Source organism: Solea solea, chromosome 19 (genome assembly GCF_958295425.1).
Source record: "Solea solea chromosome 19, fSolSol10.1, whole genome shotgun sequence".
Lineage (NCBI taxonomy): Eukaryota > Metazoa > Chordata > Actinopteri > Pleuronectiformes > Soleidae > Solea > Solea solea.
This window is the reverse complement of record NC_081152.1, coordinates 22180272-22201789: the sequence shown is the minus strand read 5'-3', so window position 1 is coordinate 22201789 and position 21518 is coordinate 22180272. Positions and strand designations below refer to the sequence as shown.

The following is a 21518-nucleotide window of genomic DNA, read 5'->3' as shown; positions in this document are numbered from 1 at the left end:
TAATATATGTAAGTAGACCTCCATAACTAACATATATGTGACCATGAAAACAAGTTAATATATGTAAGTAGACCTCCATAACTAACATATACGTGACCATGAAAACAAGTTAATATATGTAAGTAGACCTCCATAACTCACATATATGTGACCATGAAAACAAGTTAATATATGTAAGTAGACCTCCATAACTAACATATATGTGACCATGAAAACAAGTTAATATATGTAAGTAGACCTCCATAACTAACATATACGTGACCATGAAAACAAGTTAATATATGTAAGTAGACCTCCATAACTAACATATACGTGACCATGAAAACAAGTTAATATATGTAAGTAGACCTCCATAACTAACATATACGTGACCATGAAAACAAGTTAATATATGTAAGTAGACCTCCATAACTCACATATATGTGACCATGAAGACAAGTTAATATATGTAAGTAGACCTCCAAAACTAACATATACGTGACCATGAAAACAAGTTAATATACAGTATGTAAGTAGACCTCCATAACTAACATATACGTGACCATGAAAACAAGTTAATATATGTAAGTAGACCTCCATGACTAACATATACGTGACCGTGAAAACAAGTTAATATATGTAAGTAGACCTCCATGACTAACATATACGTGACCGTGAAAACAAGTTAATATATGTAAGTAGACCTCCATAACTAACATATACGTGACCGTGAAAACAAGTTAATATATGTAAGTAGACCTCCATAACTAACATATACGTGACCGTGAAAACAAGTTAATATATGTAAGTAGACCTCCATAACTAACATATACGTGACCGTGAAAACAAGTTAATATATGTAAGTAGACCTCCATAACTAACATATACGTGACCGTGAAAACAAGTTAATATATGTAAGTAGACCTCCATAACTAACATATACGTGACCGTGAAAACAAGTTAATATATGTAAGTAGACCTCCATAACTAACATATACGTGACCATGAAAACAAGTTAATATATGTAAGTAGACCTCCATAACTAACATATACGTGACCATGAAAACAAGTTAATATATGTAAGTAGACCTCCATAACTAACATATACGTGACCGTGAAAACAAGTTAATATATGTAAGTAGACCTCCATAACTGACATATACGTGACCGTGAAGACAAGTTAATATATGTAAGTAGACCTCCATAACTCACATATATGTGACCGTGAAAACAAGTTAATATATGTAAGTAGACCTCCATAACTAACATATATGTGACCGTGAAAACAAGTTAATATATGTAAGTAGACCTCCATAACTAACATATACGTGACCATGAAAACAAGTTAATATATGTAAGTAGACCTCCATAACTCACATATACGTGACCATGAAAACAAGTTAATATATGTAAGTAGACCTCCATAACTAACATATACGTGACCATGAAAACAAGTTAATATATTTAAGTAGACCTCCATAACTCACATATACGTGACCATGAAAACAAGTTAATATATATAAGTAGACCTCCATAACCAACATATATAACATATAACATATATATATACCAGCTATACCAGCATTCGTAAACACGGTAAAGCTATGAAATCTTTATCTTACAGTAACCTTAATAAATCTGTGTGTCACTGTAGATTAAACCACCCCGACACTAAGAGTACTTAAAATTGAGCCCAAACTAAAATCTACAGCAGTAAATGTAACATATACATTAATGTAGGAGTAATATTAATCAAGCTCATCAGATATAATATATATAAATCACTGCATAGACTGCACTGCATATATATGTATATACACATATACATACACATGTATATGTATATACAGACATATATGTATGTGTATATGTATACCATACATATATCCATGCTTAAAAACTACAACTCCCAGATGATGATGATGATGATGATGTCGTCAGAACTCGTGAATATTTATTGACACAGGGAAGAAACCAGAGAACAAACCAAGAGTCAGTGAACAACAACCATGTGAGAAAAAGCCTTTTAAACAAAAGCTTTAAAAACAAACGTGTGATTATCTGCAAAACGTCGTTAGAAAAAGTGAGTTTTTAAAAAGTTAGAGTCAAATATTGACTAATTTTTTATAGCAAAATAAAATGTGATACATCATCTTTTTTTAAAAAAGTCTTTAAAAAACAGTTATTTACAGAGGTTTTTATTATGGGCTGCTCACGGCTGATGGGCTCGTCTGAGCAGCTGAGCTAAGGCACCGTGAGAGCTCGCTGCTGATTGGTGAGTGGAGGTAGGAGGCGGGGCCAGGAACGGCTGAGAGAGGAGAGGAGGAGGGAGAGGACTCCTGCACGCAGCGGTGAGCGGGGACAGGGCGGGCGTGTCGGAGGACGAGGACGACGGCGTGGAGGGTCCCGGGGTGATGGTGGCGGCGCGGTGGTTCAGCGGATGTGTGGGCCGGTGGGGTTTGGTGGTGAGGGGCAGCGGCTGAAGCTGCTCGCCGTACGGCGACATGTGTCCGCTGTAGCTGAAGGACGAGTGCGCGTGGTCGGTGTGCGTCGGTGCCGGAGCGCCGGGCGAGGCCAGGGATGTGGTGGGCGTGGCCGGGGAGTCCAGCGAGGAGGCGGGGCTCGCTTGGGACAGGTGTGTGTGTGTCAGGTGGGAGACGGTGTGAGGGCGGCTGTGGGCGTGTGCAGTCTGTGGGGGAGGGTGTGCGAGCGGCGTATGGGGGTGTGTGTGGGAGTGTGTGTGCGGTGTCTCGTCGGCCGCGGTGGAGACACACGGTCTCTTCAGCTGTGGGGACAAATCGTCTGCTGCTGAAGACAAAGAAACAAAACACTGATGAGTGAACATGTGCTGGCAAATATTCACCACTAGGGGCAAAGTAGAGTTCACCAGGGTCAGAAACAACGTGTCAATGTTTGTTGTGTTAATTCAAACTTGGCTTTAGAAACTCTCTGGGAACCAGAACATGTTAGCACAGTTAGCATTTTCTGATTCACAAACATCCAATAATAATTACTATATTTAAAGTGCTTGAAAATGTGGGTTCATTTAGCTAAATTTAGCGAATATGCTAAATGCTGAAAAGTGGCTAACGTTGCTGCTGCTGCTGCTGCTAGTTAAATGCAGCTAACACTCTTTAGGATTAAATGTGTGGGTACTGTTAGCATCACTTTAAAGAAGCCAGCATTTATTATAGTCAATTGTGTAGCTAATATAAGAACAGGAACAATACGTTACCGCCCCGCCTCAGTCAGCAGCTAGAATCATTCTGAAGGAGCTAACACTTTTTATGATTAAAATTTGTAGCTACTGTTAGCATCAGTTTAAAGAGGCTAACACTAATATGGTCAAATGTGTAGCTAGTGATTACTATTAGCATGACCCATGTAGCCACTGTTAGCATGACCTGTGTGGCTAATGTTAGCATCACTTTGGTTTTGCTAGATAAACGCAGAGATGCTAACATTAGCCACAGCAAAGACAAAACAAGAGAACATCACTCTGGGATAAAAACGCTGATGTCATAGTATTTTGACAAAGATTTACAGCCACAGCAGAGTCTGCCCTCTGGTGGTGAGGTTAAAACTACACTCTTCATCACAGATAAAGGCACCAAATCAAAGAGAATTATTGAGAATCAATATCATCAGTTATTGATCAACAGAATGATAATAATGTTCAGAGGCAACAGGAAGTGAAGAGGAGACACTTTTCTTACCCATCTGCTCCGTCTCACTCTTCGTCCTCTTCCTCTTTTTCTTTTTACCCTGAAAAATGTTAAGTTAACGTCAGAATCAGCTGATGAGAAACACAGCTTTATTATAAATATAACGTATGATATTTAACGTATTATATAACGTACGTAGTTTTCTCTGGCAGACCAGCCCGGGTACAGCTTAGAGTGCAGGAGTCTTTCTTTACGAGCCAGGTCGTAATATTTGGACTGATCGTCCTTGGACAGAGAGTGCCACTGTGGAGACGAGAGAGACACATGAGACACACGTGGAGACAAGAGAGACACACGTGGAGACGAGAGAGACACATGAGACACACGTGGAGACGAGAGAGACACACGTGGAGACGTGAGAGACACACGTGGAGACGAGAGAGACACATGAGACACACGTGGAGACGAGAGAGACACATGAGACACACGTGGAGACGAGAGAGACACACGTGGAGACGAGAGAGACACATGAGACACACGTGGAGACGAGAGAGACACATGAGACACATTTGGAGACAAGAGAGACACACGTGGAGACGAGAGAGACACATGAGACACACGTGGAGACGAGAGAGACACATGAGACACACGTGGAGACGAGAGAGACACATGAGACACACGTGGAGATGAGAGAGACACATGGACACATAAGACACACAGACGAGAGAGACACACAGACACATGAGACACACAGACGCATAAGACACACAGACGCATAAGACACACAGACACACGAGACACACAGACACATGAGACACACAGACACAGACACATAAGACACACAGACGCATAAGACACATGGACACATAAGACACACAGACACATAAGACATACAGACACACACGGACACATGAGACACAGACACACACGGACACATGAGACACACAGACACATAAGACATACAGACACACAATACCCTTTAAAAAAACTGCTTTAACAAAAACAGATGTTATCAAATAAAATATGTTTAATGTTGGAATGTCGCAATAACGTTTTAATCAGGGACCAACTTTATTTTTTCACAAAATTTTGCAACATTCTAAAAACATTTTGTGATCTTCAATTTGTAAAAAAAAATCAAAAAAATTGAGACAAAAAATAAATAGTTTCAAAAAGTTGGAATGTTTGCGTCGCTGATGGTCCTTAAAAAATGATAATTGATAATAATGTTGCTATGTTTCAAAACAAGTTGTAACAAAAGATGTTATCCAAATGTTTTTTATTATTTAATGTTGGAACATCGCAATAATCTTTAAAAAAAAATTATAATTGTAACAATGTTGGAAATGAAACCTTTTTGAACATAATTTTACAAACTGGTGTAACTGACATGTACGGTAAATACTTCTGAAACGGTGTCAAAGTAATGATTAAATGTTTCATAAGAATCATTTTAAATGGTGAGGTTTAAGAATGACTGGAGAGAAACAGCTCCCCCTTGTGGCACCCCAATATAAAGCAGTTATATATGAGTTTGACAATATGAGTGTGTGTGTGTGTGTGTGTGTGTGACACTCACCCGCTGTCCCAGTATCTGGTTGATGGTGGCGCTCTCCTTCACTTTGCACTGAGCGACCACCTTAGGCCGCTCCTCCCTCATGTACAACATGAAGGCGTTGAGCGGTTTCTTCACGTAGTTTCTCTTATCGTCTTCTTTCTCCTGAGCAGCGTCACACTTCACGTTCCTACACAAACACACAGTTTTTTTTATTATTATTGTGATTATTATTATTCTTATGAGTAAATCAAAGGTAAACGTGTCTGTTGTGTCCGTACTCGCGCTGACTGCTGCTGCAGCCGCCGCCCGGCTCCTGCTTCACCACAGTGGAGACGATGGCCGGGTGAGGAATGGACGACTGAGGCGTGGGAACCAAGCGTGGAGAGAAACCACCTGACATCAGACTGTGGACGAGGAAACAAAGAAAAGCAGTGAAACATCAGCGCTCCAGACACAGTGGAATTACTCATTTTATTCCTTTTTCACGTAAACTAAACATTGATGAAAATTGGCTCCCAAATCACTACTGGTGCAATTTTTTAGTGTGATACGTAAAAGTGCAATCAGAATGTACCGTTATTTCCCAAAGTAATCAATAGTCACTTCAGTAAAATAAGAAGTCGATTTTAAATATCTAATAGCGACTATTTTGTCAGGAATTGCGATATCAGAGGGCACGCTCAGTTTTTACATCATTAATCTCATTTTCATTTAAAAAACACATTTAAAATGATTAACTGTGTGATTTTTGTGCCAAACAAAGTTTTCTTTAGTCTGCAGAACAAGACGTGTGCAAAGATCACCACAATAATTACATTTTAACACACATTTTTGGGCTTTTAACAAATATTGCACCTCCTGTGATTTGAAAATACTGCCACCTAGTGTAGCGGAGGTGAACAGGCTTCCTCGTCAGAGACGAGGACACGAGTGACACAAACACGCTTACCTCGACAGAGCAACAGGTGAAAACCCCCCTGCAATGGGATACATGGACTGTCCCTGCCTGAGGACACAATCACAAACATGGGTCATGTCCTCTGTGTGCGTGTGTGTGTGTGTGCACGTGTGTGTGCGTGTATGTGTGTAACTCACAGCCATCCGAGTGGGTGTGGAATCTGAGTCATGCCTCCAGGAGACATGGGGTAGCAGGGATTGGGAAGAGTCCTTGACACACCTGTTGCACAGGTGAGACACCACCATTCTTAATGTTCTTAAAGCCACAGACAGACAGACAGACACACACACACACACACCCAAACACACCTGCGTCAGGAGAGAATCCAGGTGAGGCTCTCTGAGGAGAGAAGGCCTCGGGGCTGTAGGACAGCAGAGGGTGCAGGTGAGACATGTGAGGAGGACGCTGCACCACCGGGACGCTGTTAGACTACAGAGAGGACAGAGGAGGTTACTACAGCTGCAGTGCTGCTACCTGTCCACCAGGTGTCAGGATTCATCCTCTCATCGTCCACATTATTAATAATATACGTGTTCTGACCAGCTGTGCAGGAGACGCAGCGTCTCTGACGGCTGCTGATCGTCCCGGGACGTCCAGGACAGGCCACTGAAACGGCAGATACTGTGGACACACACATTCATATTATTGTTATTGTTATTATTATTATTATTATGTGAGACTGAAGGTGTGTGTCCCTGTGATGGACTGGTGATCTCCACCTATCAGGGTGTGACTCCACCTGTCACCCTATGTCAGCTGAGATTGGCACAGTGACCCCCGTGACCCTCCGGTGGAGGATAAAGCAGTAGATGATGGACGGATTAAATGAGTACAAATCATCCAAAATAAATAAAAATGAAACGTAAACTGTTAAATCAGCCGTCAAATCACTTTAGAGTTTTTAAACAAACAAAAATCAAATTCACCTCAGGGCCCCAAAAAGGCTTGGTGCGGCACACACACACACACACACACACACACACACACACACACACACACACACACACACACACACACACACACACACACACACACACACACACACACACACACACACACTATCAGAGCTGTAACTGGAACCAGCTGCTGGACATACCAGTACAAATCAGTGTGCACAACTGTAGAAGTAGATTTTGGAACAGGAAGTGGTATTTTTAAGTCTTATTCACTTTGATCTACATTTGTTGCTTTGATTCTCGCGCTCATGACTCTTCAGTGACGACTCTCTGACCAATCAGAGGCCGCCAGTCTGACGTGCTATGACTCCGCCCACTTTGAGGAGGTACTATGAAGTCATGGAAAACAAACCGAGGCATGCCGGGACCATGGTGTGGAAAAGCGTCAAAAGTGACCGCCCTGAGATAAACATGTGATTTATTTGTATAATAAATCATTTTCAAACTTCCTGTTTTCAAGTGAGTGAGTGCGTGTGTGTGCATGCGTGCACGTGTGTGTGTGTGTGTGTGCGCGTTCAGTATAATGAGATATAACGACGCCCCCTGTGGATCCACACATTAGCTCCATTCAAACCTGCTAATGACAACAATGAGCTGTGAACAGGGGGGCGGACACTGACTGAGTGTGTGTGTGTGTGTGTGTGTGTGTGTTGAAGAGCTGGAGGCTATCTTCTGTGTGTGTGTGTGTGTGTGTGTGTGTGTGTGTGTGTTTGCCTGTGTGTTGAAGAGCTTGAGGCTGTCTTCTGTGTGTGTGCGTGCCTGTGCATGCGTGTCAGTGTGATGGTTTTAATCCTGATGACATTACAATAAAAGACTTGACGGCTGCAGCAGCAAATAACTGAGGGTTATTTTTAAAAAAATGAAGCATGAAAATATCTTTAAAATTAAAGAATGTGACATTTACTCAGAGTATTATTCAACGCTCAAAGATCATCACTGGAGTTTAAATGTTTGTGCCTCTTCTTACCATCTGGGCACTTGATGCGAGGGCTCCATTGGTGAGGTAGGGATTACAGAGGTTCCCGAGGTCTGGGATCATGAAGAAAGGATAACCCATGTACGGCGAGGGCTGGAAGAGACCGGCGTCCTGCTGCCTCCTCAGAGCTGACGCACAAACACAACAACAACAACAACAACAACAACAGAGGGTCAGGTCAACTGATTTTAACAGTACTGTAACTCCTATAGACGGATAATTCAAAAACTATGGAGTGGCGATGTGTTCACAGTGTGGAGGATACAGTGGAAGACGGATGGATACTGGAAAGCAGAGAAACAGAGCTTTGCACTCATATACTTGTCATTACAGTAGAATCTCAGGACTTCAGTGGCGCGTCACATGTTTGTGACGTCAGCTTCTCAGAACTGTGGAGTTTCTGACAAGTTTCTGTACAAAACCCAAACACAAGAAGAAGAAAACGAAGAGCGACTCTGACATCTTTGACGTCTAAGTTGTGTTTTAATCACAAACATAAAAACACGTGCCATTTAGAGAACTTGTCACTCTGGAACTTGTTTTACTGGATCCAAAAACACTGGGTTAGGGCAAATTTTGAGTAACTCCTCTTATTGTGAGAGCTGCACAATAATAAGAGAGGCTGTGTATTACCTGCAGTGTGTGAGTAAAGTGCCGTGGTTTAATGTGTTGTTGCACTAACTAATCCGAGCTAAAGGAGCTAGCGGTCTTCGGAGGTCTCCTTGCTACGGTTCAGGGTCTGCAAGCTTGGTTGGTAGATTATGATGACATTTGGACATCACCCGTTGTTGTTGATTAATTTAGTAATCGATTAATCGTTCCACCTCTAGTTTGAAGCAACTAGAAAATTTAACAACTTCTTCTTTGAACAAATTCAAAGGGCTGTATCTTGGCCAATTTTTCACCTTTTTCGATAAAAACATATTTTATTCTTTTCACATCCAATGAATCATCATATGATCGGTTTATTGTTGTTTTCTACTTTTACGTCAACATAAATATTTTCTGGGCTGAAACTAACTATTATTTCCATAATAAATGAATCAATAAGATATGATCAAAACCAAAATTATTGAGAAATGATTGTTTTTCTACTTCTAAATCAATATATAGAGAGAAAGATTAACATGTGAAGCTGCATATGATTTTAGTCCAACACTAAAGAACAATGAATGAATAGAATAAATTAATACGGAAAAAACACTAACGTTTACATATTTATGGTATGAGACACACACAGTATTGCAGTCACAGACGACTGCTTTCAGGTTCATATTGAGTGCAATTATGTCTCGAGGATGAAAAGTGTTTTTGAGCCTCAGCTTTGACAGATTTCAAACCACAAACACAGAGTGACTACATGTTAATGAAGGAGGTGATGACAGACGCTGAGGTCAAAGAGATCACGTTACTGTGAGAGAGAGAGACAGAGTTCATCATACCTTCTTCAAACAGCTGACTGTGTCTGGCCCTGTTCTCCAGGTCTGGGCGGGGTTTGGGACGTCTGTCTGTCTGTGTGGACGCAAAACCACAAAACACGAACGTCAACAGAGTCAGACCCTGTGTGTGTGTGTGTGTGTGTGTGTGTGTGTGTGTGTGTGTGTGTGTGGACGCAAAACCACAAAACACAAACGTCAACAGAGTCCGACCCTGTGTGTGTGTGTGTGTGTGTGTGGACGCAAAACCACAAAACACAAACGTCAACAGAGTCCGACCCTGTGTGTGTGTGTGTGTGTGTGTGTGGACGCAAAACCACAAAACACAAACGTCAACAGAGCCAGAAGAAACACACACACACAAACTAGCTACTGTTGTCTGAGGAAACACTGAATGACAACAAGAACATGGAGGAAACATGGAGGAAACATCGGGAAAACATGGGGCATATGGAAGAAACATGGAGGAAACATGGGGGCATATGGAAGAAACATGGTGGAAACAGGGAGGAAACATGGGGGGCATATGGAAGAAACATGGAGGAAACATGGGGGAAACATGGATGAAACATGGGGGGCACATGGGGGGCACATGGGGGAAACATGGGAGGCATATGGAAGAAACATGGAGGAAACATGGGGCGCATATGGAAGAAACATGGAGGAAACATGGGGGAAACATGGGGGCATATGGAAGAACCATGGAGGAAACATGGAGGAAACGTGGGGGCATATGGAAGAACCATGGAGGAAACATGGATGAAACATGGGGGGCACATGGAGGAAACATGGGAGGCATATGGAAGAAACATGGAGGAAACATGGGGCGCATATGGAAGAAACATGGAGGAAACATGGGGGAAACATGGGGGCATATGGAAGAACCATGGAGGAAACATGGAGGAAACGTGGGGGCATATGGAAGAAACATTGAGGAAACATGAATGAAACATGGAGGAAACATGGGGGGCACATGGAGGAAACATGAGGGCCATATGGAAGAAACATGGAGGAAACATGGGGGGCATATGGAAGAAACATGGCGGAAACATGGGGGGAAACATGGGGGGCATATGGAAGAAACATGGAGGAAACATGGGGGGCATATGGAAGAAACATGGGGGAAACATGGGGGGCATATGGAAGAAACATGGAGGAAACATGGGGGGAAACATGGGGGGTATATGGAAGAAACATGGAGTAAGATATTAGTGTGTATTTTTTATGTTATGGCTATATAGCTAACTAAATGAAAAGCTAACTGAATATAGACACTAAGTAATAAAACTTAACCTGTTAAAATCTATTGCATCGACTGTGAAACAGCTCACTGTTATGTGTATCTTGTCCTCACAGTGACCTCTGACCCTGATGTGAGGACAAGGCCAGTCAGTGTGCACTGACTAGAAAAAGAAAAACAAGACGAGTGCATGGAGGAAACATGGGGAACATATGGAGGAGACCTGGAGGAGACCTGGAGGAAACATGGGGGAAACATTGGGGAACATGGAGAAGACATGGAGGAAACATGGAGGAGACATGGAGGAAACATCGAGGAAAAATGGGGAACATATGGAGGAGACATGGAGAAGACATGAAGGAGACATGGAGGAAACATGGGGAACATATGGAGGAGACATGGAGAAGACATGAAGGAGACATTGGTAAGACATGAAGGAGACATGGAGGAAACATGGGGGAGACATGAAGGAGACATGGGAGAGACAAGAAGGAGACTTGGAAGTGACATGGGGGAGACATGAAGGAGACATGGAAGTGACATGGAGGAGACATGGCTACATCCACATTATTTACTTTTCATCTAAAAAGGGGGCGAAAGAAGGCGTTTTTCATTCCTAATTGACAGTTAATTTGTGGCCAATAAGGTAACAAGTAACAAAGTGAATTTGTGTAACTGCCTCTTTAATTTGAAAGGACTCTTATTTCCTCCCGTCACTAAGGACGAGGTTTTTTTTAGCAGAAATGCTACATGAATATTCAATAGCATTATTCATAGATCATTTCGACAGATACATACTGGAATAATCCCGCATATTTGAATATTCTTAACTGCAGAGAGTGAAAGCTAACGAGATGCCTTCAAAGACCCTGGTAAATGTCATCACTCCTGCTGGATTTCTATGGCGTGTTGAGTTTATAGGAGCAGTTTCAAGATGCATTCAAGAAACCTGTTTAATATTCTTTGAATTTAAAAAAAATTATGAATCGTCACAGTAAGTGATCTGCTTTTTTATAATCCAGCAAATAATCAAACAATCATATTCACCCATAGTCCAGATTAAAATACCGTCCTGGAGTTTTCAAACTAAAATGGAGTGTGTCAAACAGTGTGGATGTGGATTCATTTTCATTGACCTTTCCTCAATCCAGCAACTTTTACAACTCCCTTTAAGTTAAAACTGCAACAATCAATTTGCAAACTGTTTTGGTTGATTGATTGATGTGAGAGAATTTCTTTCACGATTTTTCAGCTTCTTAAATGTGAATATTTTTCAGCTTTATTTGCTCCATTAAACAAAGAAATCATTCAAGCTTAATCATTTTGTGTTTGTGGGTAAAAACAAGACATTTATAAGAACATCATCATTTCCAGGTCTGACAAACACTGATCAATATTTTTCAACTATTGATCAATCAGGGAAATAATCCAGTATGAAAGCAAGAGTTAGCTGCAGCCCTAATTTTAAATTTAAAAACTTTTATGGGATATAAAAACAGTCTGATGGAAACCAACCAAGCTGTGAGTAGAACACAACTTCCCCCCCCCCATCTGACAAACAATTAACTTTATAAAAAACTTGTCAACGCACTTTTTATTATCGACTAACCTGTCGATTCTTCGCTGTCTTTGTCCGAAAACAAAAATCATTCAGTTTTAATAATTTCTTTGTTTTATGGAGCAAAAATATTCACATTTAAGAAGCTGAAAAAATCACACAAACCTAATTTAAAAAAGAGAATTAAGTTAGTAATTAATTCATCGTTTGTCATATGAGTAGCACGTTTTCGTACATGATGTAACTTGAGATTATTTTTGTAAATCGATTAAACTGATGATTATTTTATACATTAATCGATTGATTGTTTGATTTTTGTTTCCCAAACCTGGAAATGATGTTCTTAAATGTGCTGATTTTGTTGACAAACCAAAATGATTTAGTTTAAATAATGTATTTGTTTTATGGAGCAAAGAAACCAAACAATATTAAAATGTAAGTAGCTGAAAATCTAAAAATGTGACTCCTTTATATAAAAAAACTCAAACTGATCAAATAATTCAGTTAACCGTTAAAAACCTTTACATTGAAGCGTCACGATTAAACCGTCAGGCCCATGTTTGTATTGTTTCTCCTCATTATGAGATTTACGCGATTTTTTGCAACTTGTATGCGACAGGATTAATCGATTATTCGCGGTCTTAATCGATGGCGCAGAGAGTGGTCAGTGAACGCACCTCGGAGTCGGAGCTGCTGATGGTCTCGGACTCGTTGACCAGAGAAGACTTGACGTCGTCCAGGTCTCGGTGCGCGGACACGCTCCGCTTCTCCTCCTGCTCGCCCTCGTCTTTGAACGGGATGAGCTCGTCGTTCGCTCCCAGGTCGTCTCCGCTCAGCTGCGGCATGTTTCCAGCGCTAAGCTAACCAAAGTCACACTTTCATTAAAAAACAACAAAAACAAAGAAAAACACTCCCCAAAACACCGGGAACCACGTTCACGCAGCCTCCTAGTGACGTTAACTCCGCGTTAAAAACATCGCAGCGCACGTTGACGTAACACGGAGCGAGCGTTTAAGTCGTACTTTTACGCTAAAAGTGTAAAAAAAAACAACAACACCAACTAGCTAGCTAGCTCCGTGCTGCGTTCACGGACGCTTCAGGTTTTTTTTTGGTGGCGTGGAAAATTCCTGAGGTGTGGAAATCCTCCTTCAGCTTGTTTCCATAGAGACGAGGCTCTTTGAAAAAAAATGTGTTCATTTATTGACAAAGAAGAGCTGAAGAGAGTCAGGCGCCGATCACAAATATCGATCATTACCCGCGGAGTGAAAGCCGTAAAAAGTTTACGTCCTCCGCAGTTTGTCCAGAGGGGAAAGAAAAGTCCAGGCCTGTTTTCACTTCACTCCCTACATCGTTATTCCCGCTCGAAACGAGCATAATCCCGAAGATTGCTCCCGTAAAATCTCAATCTCTGCAGAGTCTGGGGGAGAAGTTTTTCTTCTTGGATAATTGGAGAGTGGAAGGAGAAGAAGAGAGAGAGAGAGGAGGAGGAGGAGGAGGATCTTCATTCAGCCTGGATCCGCTCAGCAGCGCCCCCACAGGACACTTCACTGAAGTACTGATCCCTGATCAGGAACAACAGGTAGACGCCGTTTGTTTGCTGAGGAAACACAGATTTGTTATTAAAGGCGCAGTTGTTTCTGTCTGTGGCAGCAAATCATTCACAAACACTGCTCAACTTTAAAGAGACAGTTCGGATTTATTTAAATAAGGTTTATTTATATGGTGCCAGAAGTCGCTTAAAGCCCAGATGCTAAAATACAGATTTAGCCACTTAACAAAAGACTCACTTCATAAAATCTACGTCAGTTTAAGTCTATTGTGTCTTAAGAACATATTTCACGTCTTTATCTCACGGTTACTTCTCACTGAAGTAAATCTAAATGAAGGATTTTAAATGCAGAAGTGACAAAATAACTTTAACCCACATTTAAGGCAGCAGTGGATCAACAACTCCTGTGTGTGTGATGTTAAAATCACTGCTTTTCTGTGAGTGGTTTACAAACTTCACTTTCCTGTTGGAAAAGTCTGTTAAACAGTGAGATAAAGTGGTTTAAACAGATTTTCAGACATTTTAGGCTTAAACCTAGATTTTATAGGGTGAGCTTTTTGTTAAGTGGCTGAAATACCTCGTGTTCCCGCTGGCAGCCACGATGTTGTATTTTTTATTCCTCTGACAACTTCATTCATGAAAGGTTGATTCTCTAAGAACATCTGCAAATGAACATTCCAGGATTAGTTTCCAGGAGGTATTTACTGCTGTTTGTTTGAAGAAATGATCTGAAAACACACTTTTATTGACTTTTTATTGCTATTTGTTACATGATATGCTAAGGAAATATTCAAACAATTGCTCCTAGTGGGACAAATAAAGTTGTTTGAATTTAAATACACATGCATTGTAATCACTCTCACACACACACACACACACACTAATGCCCCCACTTGCAATTAAATAGCAGCCTCCCTGTGGAGATTAACCTGGTGGTAATTAGCGCCTACAGCTTGGTGAACCCTCCCTCTGTGTCTTTGTTTGTTTTCTCCTCTGTCTCAAGGTTGCTCTGAACTCTCTTTGTTCAGCTCTGCCTCCCACAAGTTACACTCTTACAATAACAGGGTTTTTTTTAGCAGCCATGTGGCCATGGAAATGTTCTTGTAGCAACTTTTTGAAAAGTGAAAAGTGTTATCTGAAGACTCTGAAGACTCTGAAGACTCTGAAGTCTCTGAAGACTCTGAAGCTGGATTTGAATCACGTCCACCTCCATCATGTCCTCTTTTAGAGACTTCAAATCTTCAGCTCAGATTTCACCGGCGAACATTGATCCAGCCACAAAATGCATTTATCAAACCACGGAAACATCTGGATATTTGAACCACATGTGTCTGTGTGTGAGAATAAAGACAATAAATAAGTGTTGTGATGTCTGTTTGCACAATGAAGACACAACACAGTTTGATCTCCTTTCGCAGCTGATTTTTCAGCTTCTTAAATCTGAATATTTTCTTTGTTTCTTTGCCCCATAAACAAATAAATCATTAGTCCTAATTATTATTAGTTTTTTTACTACCAATTTCTTGTATTTCTTATTCTATGCTTCTATACTTTATTTTTGATACTGCTTTACTCCGTGCTGCATCTGTAAATGGTACGTTCCATTTATAGTCAGACTTCTGCAGTAGAGTTTAGAGCTGGTTAAAGGTCCAGTGTGTAAGAGATAGTGACATCTAATGGTGACAGCGAGTATTGCACGCGTAACGCTGCGTTCCACTTATAGTCAGAACATGGGATTTCTAAAGGTGAGGAATGGAGTCACACCCAGACGTTAGCGTAGCTGTTAGCCACGATGCAGCGATTCAGAAACGTGGTGAAAACGTTGAGCACAAAGAATTTCACGTCTGTGTGTGTGTGTGTGTGTGTCTGAGTGTGTGCGTGTGTGTGGGTGGGTGTCTGTGTGTGTCTGTGTGTGTGTGGAGGGGGGGTGTGTGTCTGTGTGTGTCTGTGTGTGTCTGTCTGTGTCTGTCTGTGTGTGTGTGTGAGTGTGCATGTGTGTGTCTGTGTGTGTGTGTGTGTGTGTGTGTGTCTGTGTGTGTGTGTGAGTGTGCATGTGTGTGTCTGTGTGTGTGTGTGTGTGTGTGTGTGTGTCTGTGTGTGTGTGTGAGTGTGCATGTGTGTGTCTGTCTGTGTCTGTGTGTGTGTGTGCGTGCGTGCGTGTGCGTGCGTGTAATTCCAGCTGTCAGAGGGAAACGTGTTCATCCTTCATTAAACACACTCTCCTCAGGAAACAAAAGAGGGATTTCCTCCCCGTACACACTCTAAAACTCTAAAACACACACACACACACACACACACACACTCGTGAATGAATGAATTTATGAATGAATGAATGGATGAACATATACACACACAAGCACATGTGTTTTCTCTTGAACTGCTAACTGGAGCAGGAGTTCAACGACACTGACCTACAGTTACAGTAGGAGGCTGTTTTTGGGGGTTACGACTGAGCAGAGGTATGCAGCCCCCACCCCCCCAACACACGCACACACACACACACACACACAGGTCCTGCTTTAGGGAAGAGGATCTTGTGTGTCTGGACTTGAGCCAAAGTCAAACTCTGAGGCCCCACTGTATCAACCTCCTGCTGATGTACACAGCTGCTGCTGCTCTGTCTGTGTGTGTGTGTGTGTGTGTGTGTGTGTGTGTGTCTGGGTGTGTGTCTGGGATGGATTTGTTTAATTTGTTTAACGGTGAGAGACGTTACAGTTACAGTTACAGTTGGGTTAGTGTGTCCTGCAACGCACAAACCAGCTGTGAGCGTCGGGGGCCGATGTTGGTCTCAGGTTCGTCACATCTGGTCCAGCTCGAGATGTCGGCGCGGAGCTGGGGCTCACACACACACACACACACACACACACTCACACTCACACTCACACACACACACTGGACAAAAACTAGTTTAATCCCGGGTTTAAACTGGTTTGAGACCAGTGTGAATGACAACTCATGTCCCCATGGAGACCAGAACCAGATTTGAACTGTAGTTGGTGATAAGGCTTATTTTAGTTTGTTGAAATGAATGGAAGTCAATGCTGAGACCTGTGTGCGTGTGTGTGTGTGCGTGCGTGTGCATGTGTGTGTGTGTGTGTGTGCGTGTGTGCGTGTGCGTGTGTGTGTGTGGGTGTGCGTGTGTGTGTGTGGGTGTTGACCGCTCAAAGCTCATTACAGCAAAGAAACCAGGAGGAAATGAGACAATGAGACTCTGTAACTAAACTGTTAAGACAGTTCAGACGTTTGTTGTTATTTGTCGGGCGCCATTATCTACGTCACACACACAATCTCTTAGCGAGGACACACCATAGGCATAATGTATTCCCTTTTACCCTTAACCGTAACCCTTAACTTAACTTAACTTAACCAAGTCTTAACTGTGAAAAAAGCCCTTTAAAGTTGTGGTAATCAGACAAAATGCCCCCCCCCCATCCTACACACACACACACACACACACACACACACACGGTGGAGGTGTGAAGGACAATGTAACGTCAGAGTAGATAAGCAGAGAGGGGCGTGGGGGGCGGGGTATGTTATTGCCCCAGGGGGTAATTTGCTCTTGAGCTTCAGTCCATCAATCACCCTTTCATTTACTAACAGGATCATCTGTCAGCCCCTCACACACTGAGTGTGTGTGTGTGCATTCACATTAATGTCAACAATAGTGTAACACTGTGAAACAGGAGTGACACGAGAGGAAAGTGAAGTTTATAAACCGCTCACTCTCCCACACCAAAGTCAGTGATTTTAGCTGCGGGGACACAGGAGCTGCTGGTCCTCTGCTGCCTCGTGTGGTCACTTTGTGTCACTCAGGTCAATCTGAACAAAGGAATTTAAATACAGAATTAATAGAATGGTAACATGGTAATTACATTTAAAAAAATAATATGATATTGCGATAGTTTTACCTCCATATTACAAATTATTATCATACAACCATGTTGTTATTGTATTTTAATGCGAAAACACTATAAAAATAAAGTTTATTTGCATTTGAATCAATAAAATCAGGTCATTAAAACACATAATAAGATAAAAGCTTCACATTTGAAGCCTCCACGCATTCAGGTAACTTTTAATTCAAGGAATATTTCCATATCCATTTAGGAAAGACACATATTTCTTGTTTAATATAGTTGAGTTTTTAAGGCGTGCAGATGTTGTTTTAGACTGTGATGCGCTGAGATTAATCCACAGGTGACTTGTTGTGTAAGAATGTTGTTTGTCAGGTTTGTATTTTCTCCCCTGACCTGTTTCACAGTGAAGGAAGGAGGTGACAGCGACGCTCGCTCTCTGCTCGCACACTTTTATTCTCACACCTGAGATTATTGTCTTTATTTCTGTGTGTGTGTGGTTTTTATTTTGGTTTAGTTTGTTTTTGTTGCCACTTCTTCTTCTCAAGGAGGTTTTGTGTGTGTGTGTGTGTTTGGACCGTGGGCGAGGACACGTGGACTAAAATGTCCGTGAACCTGAATAAGAATGGCACGGCGCTCATGGCGGCGTATAAAGAGGTGGTCGACGGCAAGTCACACACAAACTGGTGAGTTTAAAAAGTGACGAGACGCTCTCACACTTCACTTCCTTATTATTATCTGAGTGACAGCTGGAGACACCTGTCCACACCCCTGTCCTCCCACGTCTCCTCTGTCCTCCTATGTGTCTTCTGTCTTCACATGTGTCCTCTGTCCTCAAATGTCTCCTCTGTCCTCACATGTGTCCTCTGTCCTCACATGTGTCTTCTGTCCTCACATGTGTCCTCTGCCCTCACATGTCTCGTCTGTCCTCACATGTGTCCTCTGTCCTCACATGTGTCCTCTGTCCTCACATGTCTCCTCTGTCCTCACATGTGTCCTCTGTCCTCACATGTCTCATCTGTCCTCACATGTGTCCTCTGCCCTGACATGTGTCCTCTGTCCTCACATGTGTCCTCTGTCCTCACATGTCTCCTCTGCCCTCACATGTGTCTTCTGTCCTCACATGTGTCCTCTGTCCTCACATGTCTCCTCTGCCCTCACATGTCTCGTCTGTCCTCACATGTGTCCTCTGTCCTCACATGTGTCTTCTGTCCTCACATGTGTCCTCTGTCCTCACATGTCTCCTCTGTCCTCACATGTGTCCTCTGTCCTCACATGTGTCTTCTGTCCTCACATGTGTCCTCTGCCCTCACATGTCTCGTCTGTCCTCACATGTGTCCTCTGTCCTCACATGTGTCCTCTGTCCTCACATGTCTCCTCTGTCCTCACATGTGTCCTCTGTCCTCACATGTCTCATCTGTCCTCACATGTGTCCTCTGCCCTGACATGTGTCCTCTGTCCTCACATGTGTCCTCTGTCCTCACATGTCTCCTCTGCCCTCACATGTGTCTTCTGTCCTCACATGTGTCCTCTGTCCTCACATGTCTCCTCTGCCCTCACATGTCTCGTCTGTCCTCACATGTGTCCTCTGTCCTCACATGTGTCTTCTGTCCTCACATGTGTCCTCTGTCCTCACATGTCTCCTCTGTCCTCACATGTGTCCTCTGTCCTCACATGTGTCTTCTGTCCTCACATGTGTCCTCTGCCCTCACATGTCTCGTCTGTCCTCACATGTGTCCTCTGTCCTCACATGTGTCCTCTGTCCTCACATGTCTCCTCTGTCCTCACATGTGTCCTCTGTCCTCACATGTCTCATCTGTCCTCACATGTGTCCTCTGCCCTGACATGTGTCCTCTGTCCTCACATGTGTCCTCTGTCCTCACATGTCTCCTCTGCCCTCACATGTGTCTTCTGTCCTCACATGTGTCCTCTGTCCTCACATGTCTCCTCTGCCCTCACATGTCTCGTCTGTCCTCACATGTGTCCTCTGTCCTCACAGGGCTCTGTTCACGTATGAAGGGAACAGTAACGATGTCAGACTGGCAGAAACAGGAGGTGAGAGCACTTTTCTGCACATTTTACTCCCTGAGGTGAAGAACCAGAACCAGAACCAGAACCAGAACCAGACTGAAACACGATGGAGGATCAGTCTCAGTGAAAACACAGCGGAACCTTTAATTTTAGCCACTTAACTAAAGGCTTATGTCATAAAATCTGCGTCAGTTTAAGTTTAACGTGATCATGTGTTTATCTCACTGAGACACACTTTTGTAAACCACACACACGCACACACACACACACGCACACGCACACGCACACAAAAGTTCAAATGTCTAATTTTGTAATAGTAGCATTTAAAATCCTTCATTAAGACTTAACTCAGTGACACAAAGTGACCACACGAGGCAGCACAGGACCAGCAGCTCCTGTGTCCCCACAGCTAACATCACTGATTTTCTCTATCAACTTTGGTGTGGGAGAGTGAGCGTGTGTGTGTGTGTGTGTGTGTGTGTGTGTGTGGGTGTGTGAGCGTGTGTGTGGGTGTGTGTGTGCGTGCGTGTGTGTGTGTGTGTGTGTGTGTGTGTGTGTGTGTGTGTGTGTGTGTGTGTGTGTGTGTGTGTGCGTGTGTGTGCGTGTGTGTGTGCGTGCGTGTGTGTGTGTGTGTGTGGGAGAGTGAGCGTGTGTGTGTGTGTGTGTGTGTGGGAGAGTGAGTGTGTATGTGTGTGTGTGTGTTGGAGAGTGAGTGAGTGTGTGTGTGTGTGGGAGAGTGAGTGTGTATGTGTGTGTGTGTGTGTGGGAGAGTGAGTGTGTATGTGTGTGTGTGTGTGTGGGAGAGTGAGTGTGTATGTGTGTGTGTGTGTGTGGGAGAGTGAGTGTGTATGTGTGTGTGTGTGTGTGGGAGAGTGAGTGTGTATGTGTGTGTGTGTGTTGGAGAGTGAGTGTCTGAGTGAGTGTGTGTGTGTGTGTGTGGGAGAGTGAGCGTGTGTGTGTGTGTGTGTCACATTTAAAGGGCCACTTCACCCAAAAAATACAGGTTTTATTTGACTAATGTCCAGAGATAAATGTGTTGTTATTGCACTTATTGTAAGTGGCTTTGGATAAAAGCGTCTGCTAAATGTAATGTAATGACAAGTAATGTAACGTAATGTAATGTAATGTAATGTAATGTAATGTAATGTTGTTGATGATCAGCCAGTGGATCTGAGACACGTCAAAAGAAAAGAAAAGCCCTGCACGGCTCTTTACTGTGTTTCTGTGTTACTAACTCTCACAAGGCTTGGACCCAAATGCACGAGGCCAGACACAGGAGAAGGCTTTTAAAGAGCTTTATTTCCTCCTTTAACCAGAAAACAGAAGGGGAGCTGGAACAGCTCTGACAAAAGCTTGACCTTAAAGAACTTAGAATCCAACAAAAACATAAGCTAGACTCACACAACAAAAGATCTCTTTCTGGATTCAAAACCTGAAGTGACAAAGACGCTGAGGGTGAGGGAGTGAGGGTGAGGGAGTGAGGGTGAGGAGCACCAGGTGAAAACAGACAGACTCACAGGAAGTAGAGAAAAACCTTTACCAAAATAAAACAGGATGTGACACTGAACTAAAACACAACTGACGGTGCATGACATTCTGTCAAGTTTTATAAGTAAAAGATCTGAAGAAATGAACTAAATACACAATAAACTGCTGAAATTTGACCTGATTCTGTGAGAGAATGTGAATCAAACAAACACTGCAGCGTCATGGTGACTTTAAGTTTGTTCTTCATTTGAACACGAACCCAAAGTG

General features: G+C 42.6%; 2 protein-coding genes across 6 annotated transcripts in view; one reads left to right on the top strand and one right to left on the bottom strand.

Moving 5' to 3' along the window:
- Positions 1-1913: 1913 nt before the first annotated feature.
- On the bottom strand, positions 1914-13834 carry LOC131446597 (transcription factor 7-like 1-B). Of its 2 annotated transcripts, none has more exons than XM_058617953.1 (12): positions 13004-13834; positions 9535-9604; positions 8084-8220; positions 6701-6781; positions 6469-6589; positions 6298-6379; positions 6152-6208; positions 5481-5606; positions 5224-5389; positions 3840-3947; positions 3696-3744; positions 1914-2784 (listed from the first exon to the last, which is right to left on the bottom strand). In XM_058617953.1, the coding sequence occupies exons 1-12, from the start codon at positions 13169-13171 to the stop codon at positions 2192-2194; spliced, it is 1758 nt and encodes a 585-aa protein (XP_058473936.1). In that variant the 5' UTR covers positions 13172-13834; the 3' UTR covers positions 1914-2191. The 2 variants fall into 2 exon arrangements, with proteins under 2 accessions (XP_058473936.1, XP_058473934.1); XM_058617951.1 differs by having other exon boundaries at positions 1914-2787; positions 13004-13833.
- Positions 13835-18134: 4300 nt separating this feature from the next.
- LOC131446686 (drebrin-like protein) overlaps positions 18135-21518 on the top strand; it is an 8120-nt gene continuing 4736 nt past the window's right edge. For all 4 annotated transcript variants that reach the window (XM_058618076.1, XM_058618075.1, XM_058618074.1 and 1 more), the window contains exons 1-2: positions 18135-18418; positions 19732-19787. In XM_058618076.1, coding sequence (XP_058474059.1) covers positions 18336-18418; positions 19732-19787 — 139 coding nt within the window. In that variant the 5' untranslated portion in view covers positions 18135-18335. The remainder of the gene's footprint in view (positions 18419-19731; positions 19788-21518) is intronic.

Excerpts from the sequence above, each read along its gene's own strand:
- LOC131446597 (XM_058617951.1), bottom strand. The coding sequence starts at position 13,171 with ATGCCGCAGCTGAGCGGAGACGACCTGGGAGCGAACGACGAGCTCATC. Across the intron at positions 6,209-6,297 it reads CCACACCCACTCGGATGGCT|GCAGGGACAGTCCATGTATC; the intron begins GTGAGTTACACA and ends TTGTGTCCTCAG. Across the intron at positions 5,607-6,151 it reads TCACCTGTTGCTCTGTCGAG|TCTGATGTCAGGTGGTTTCT; the intron begins GTAAGCGTGTTT and ends CCTCGTCCACAG.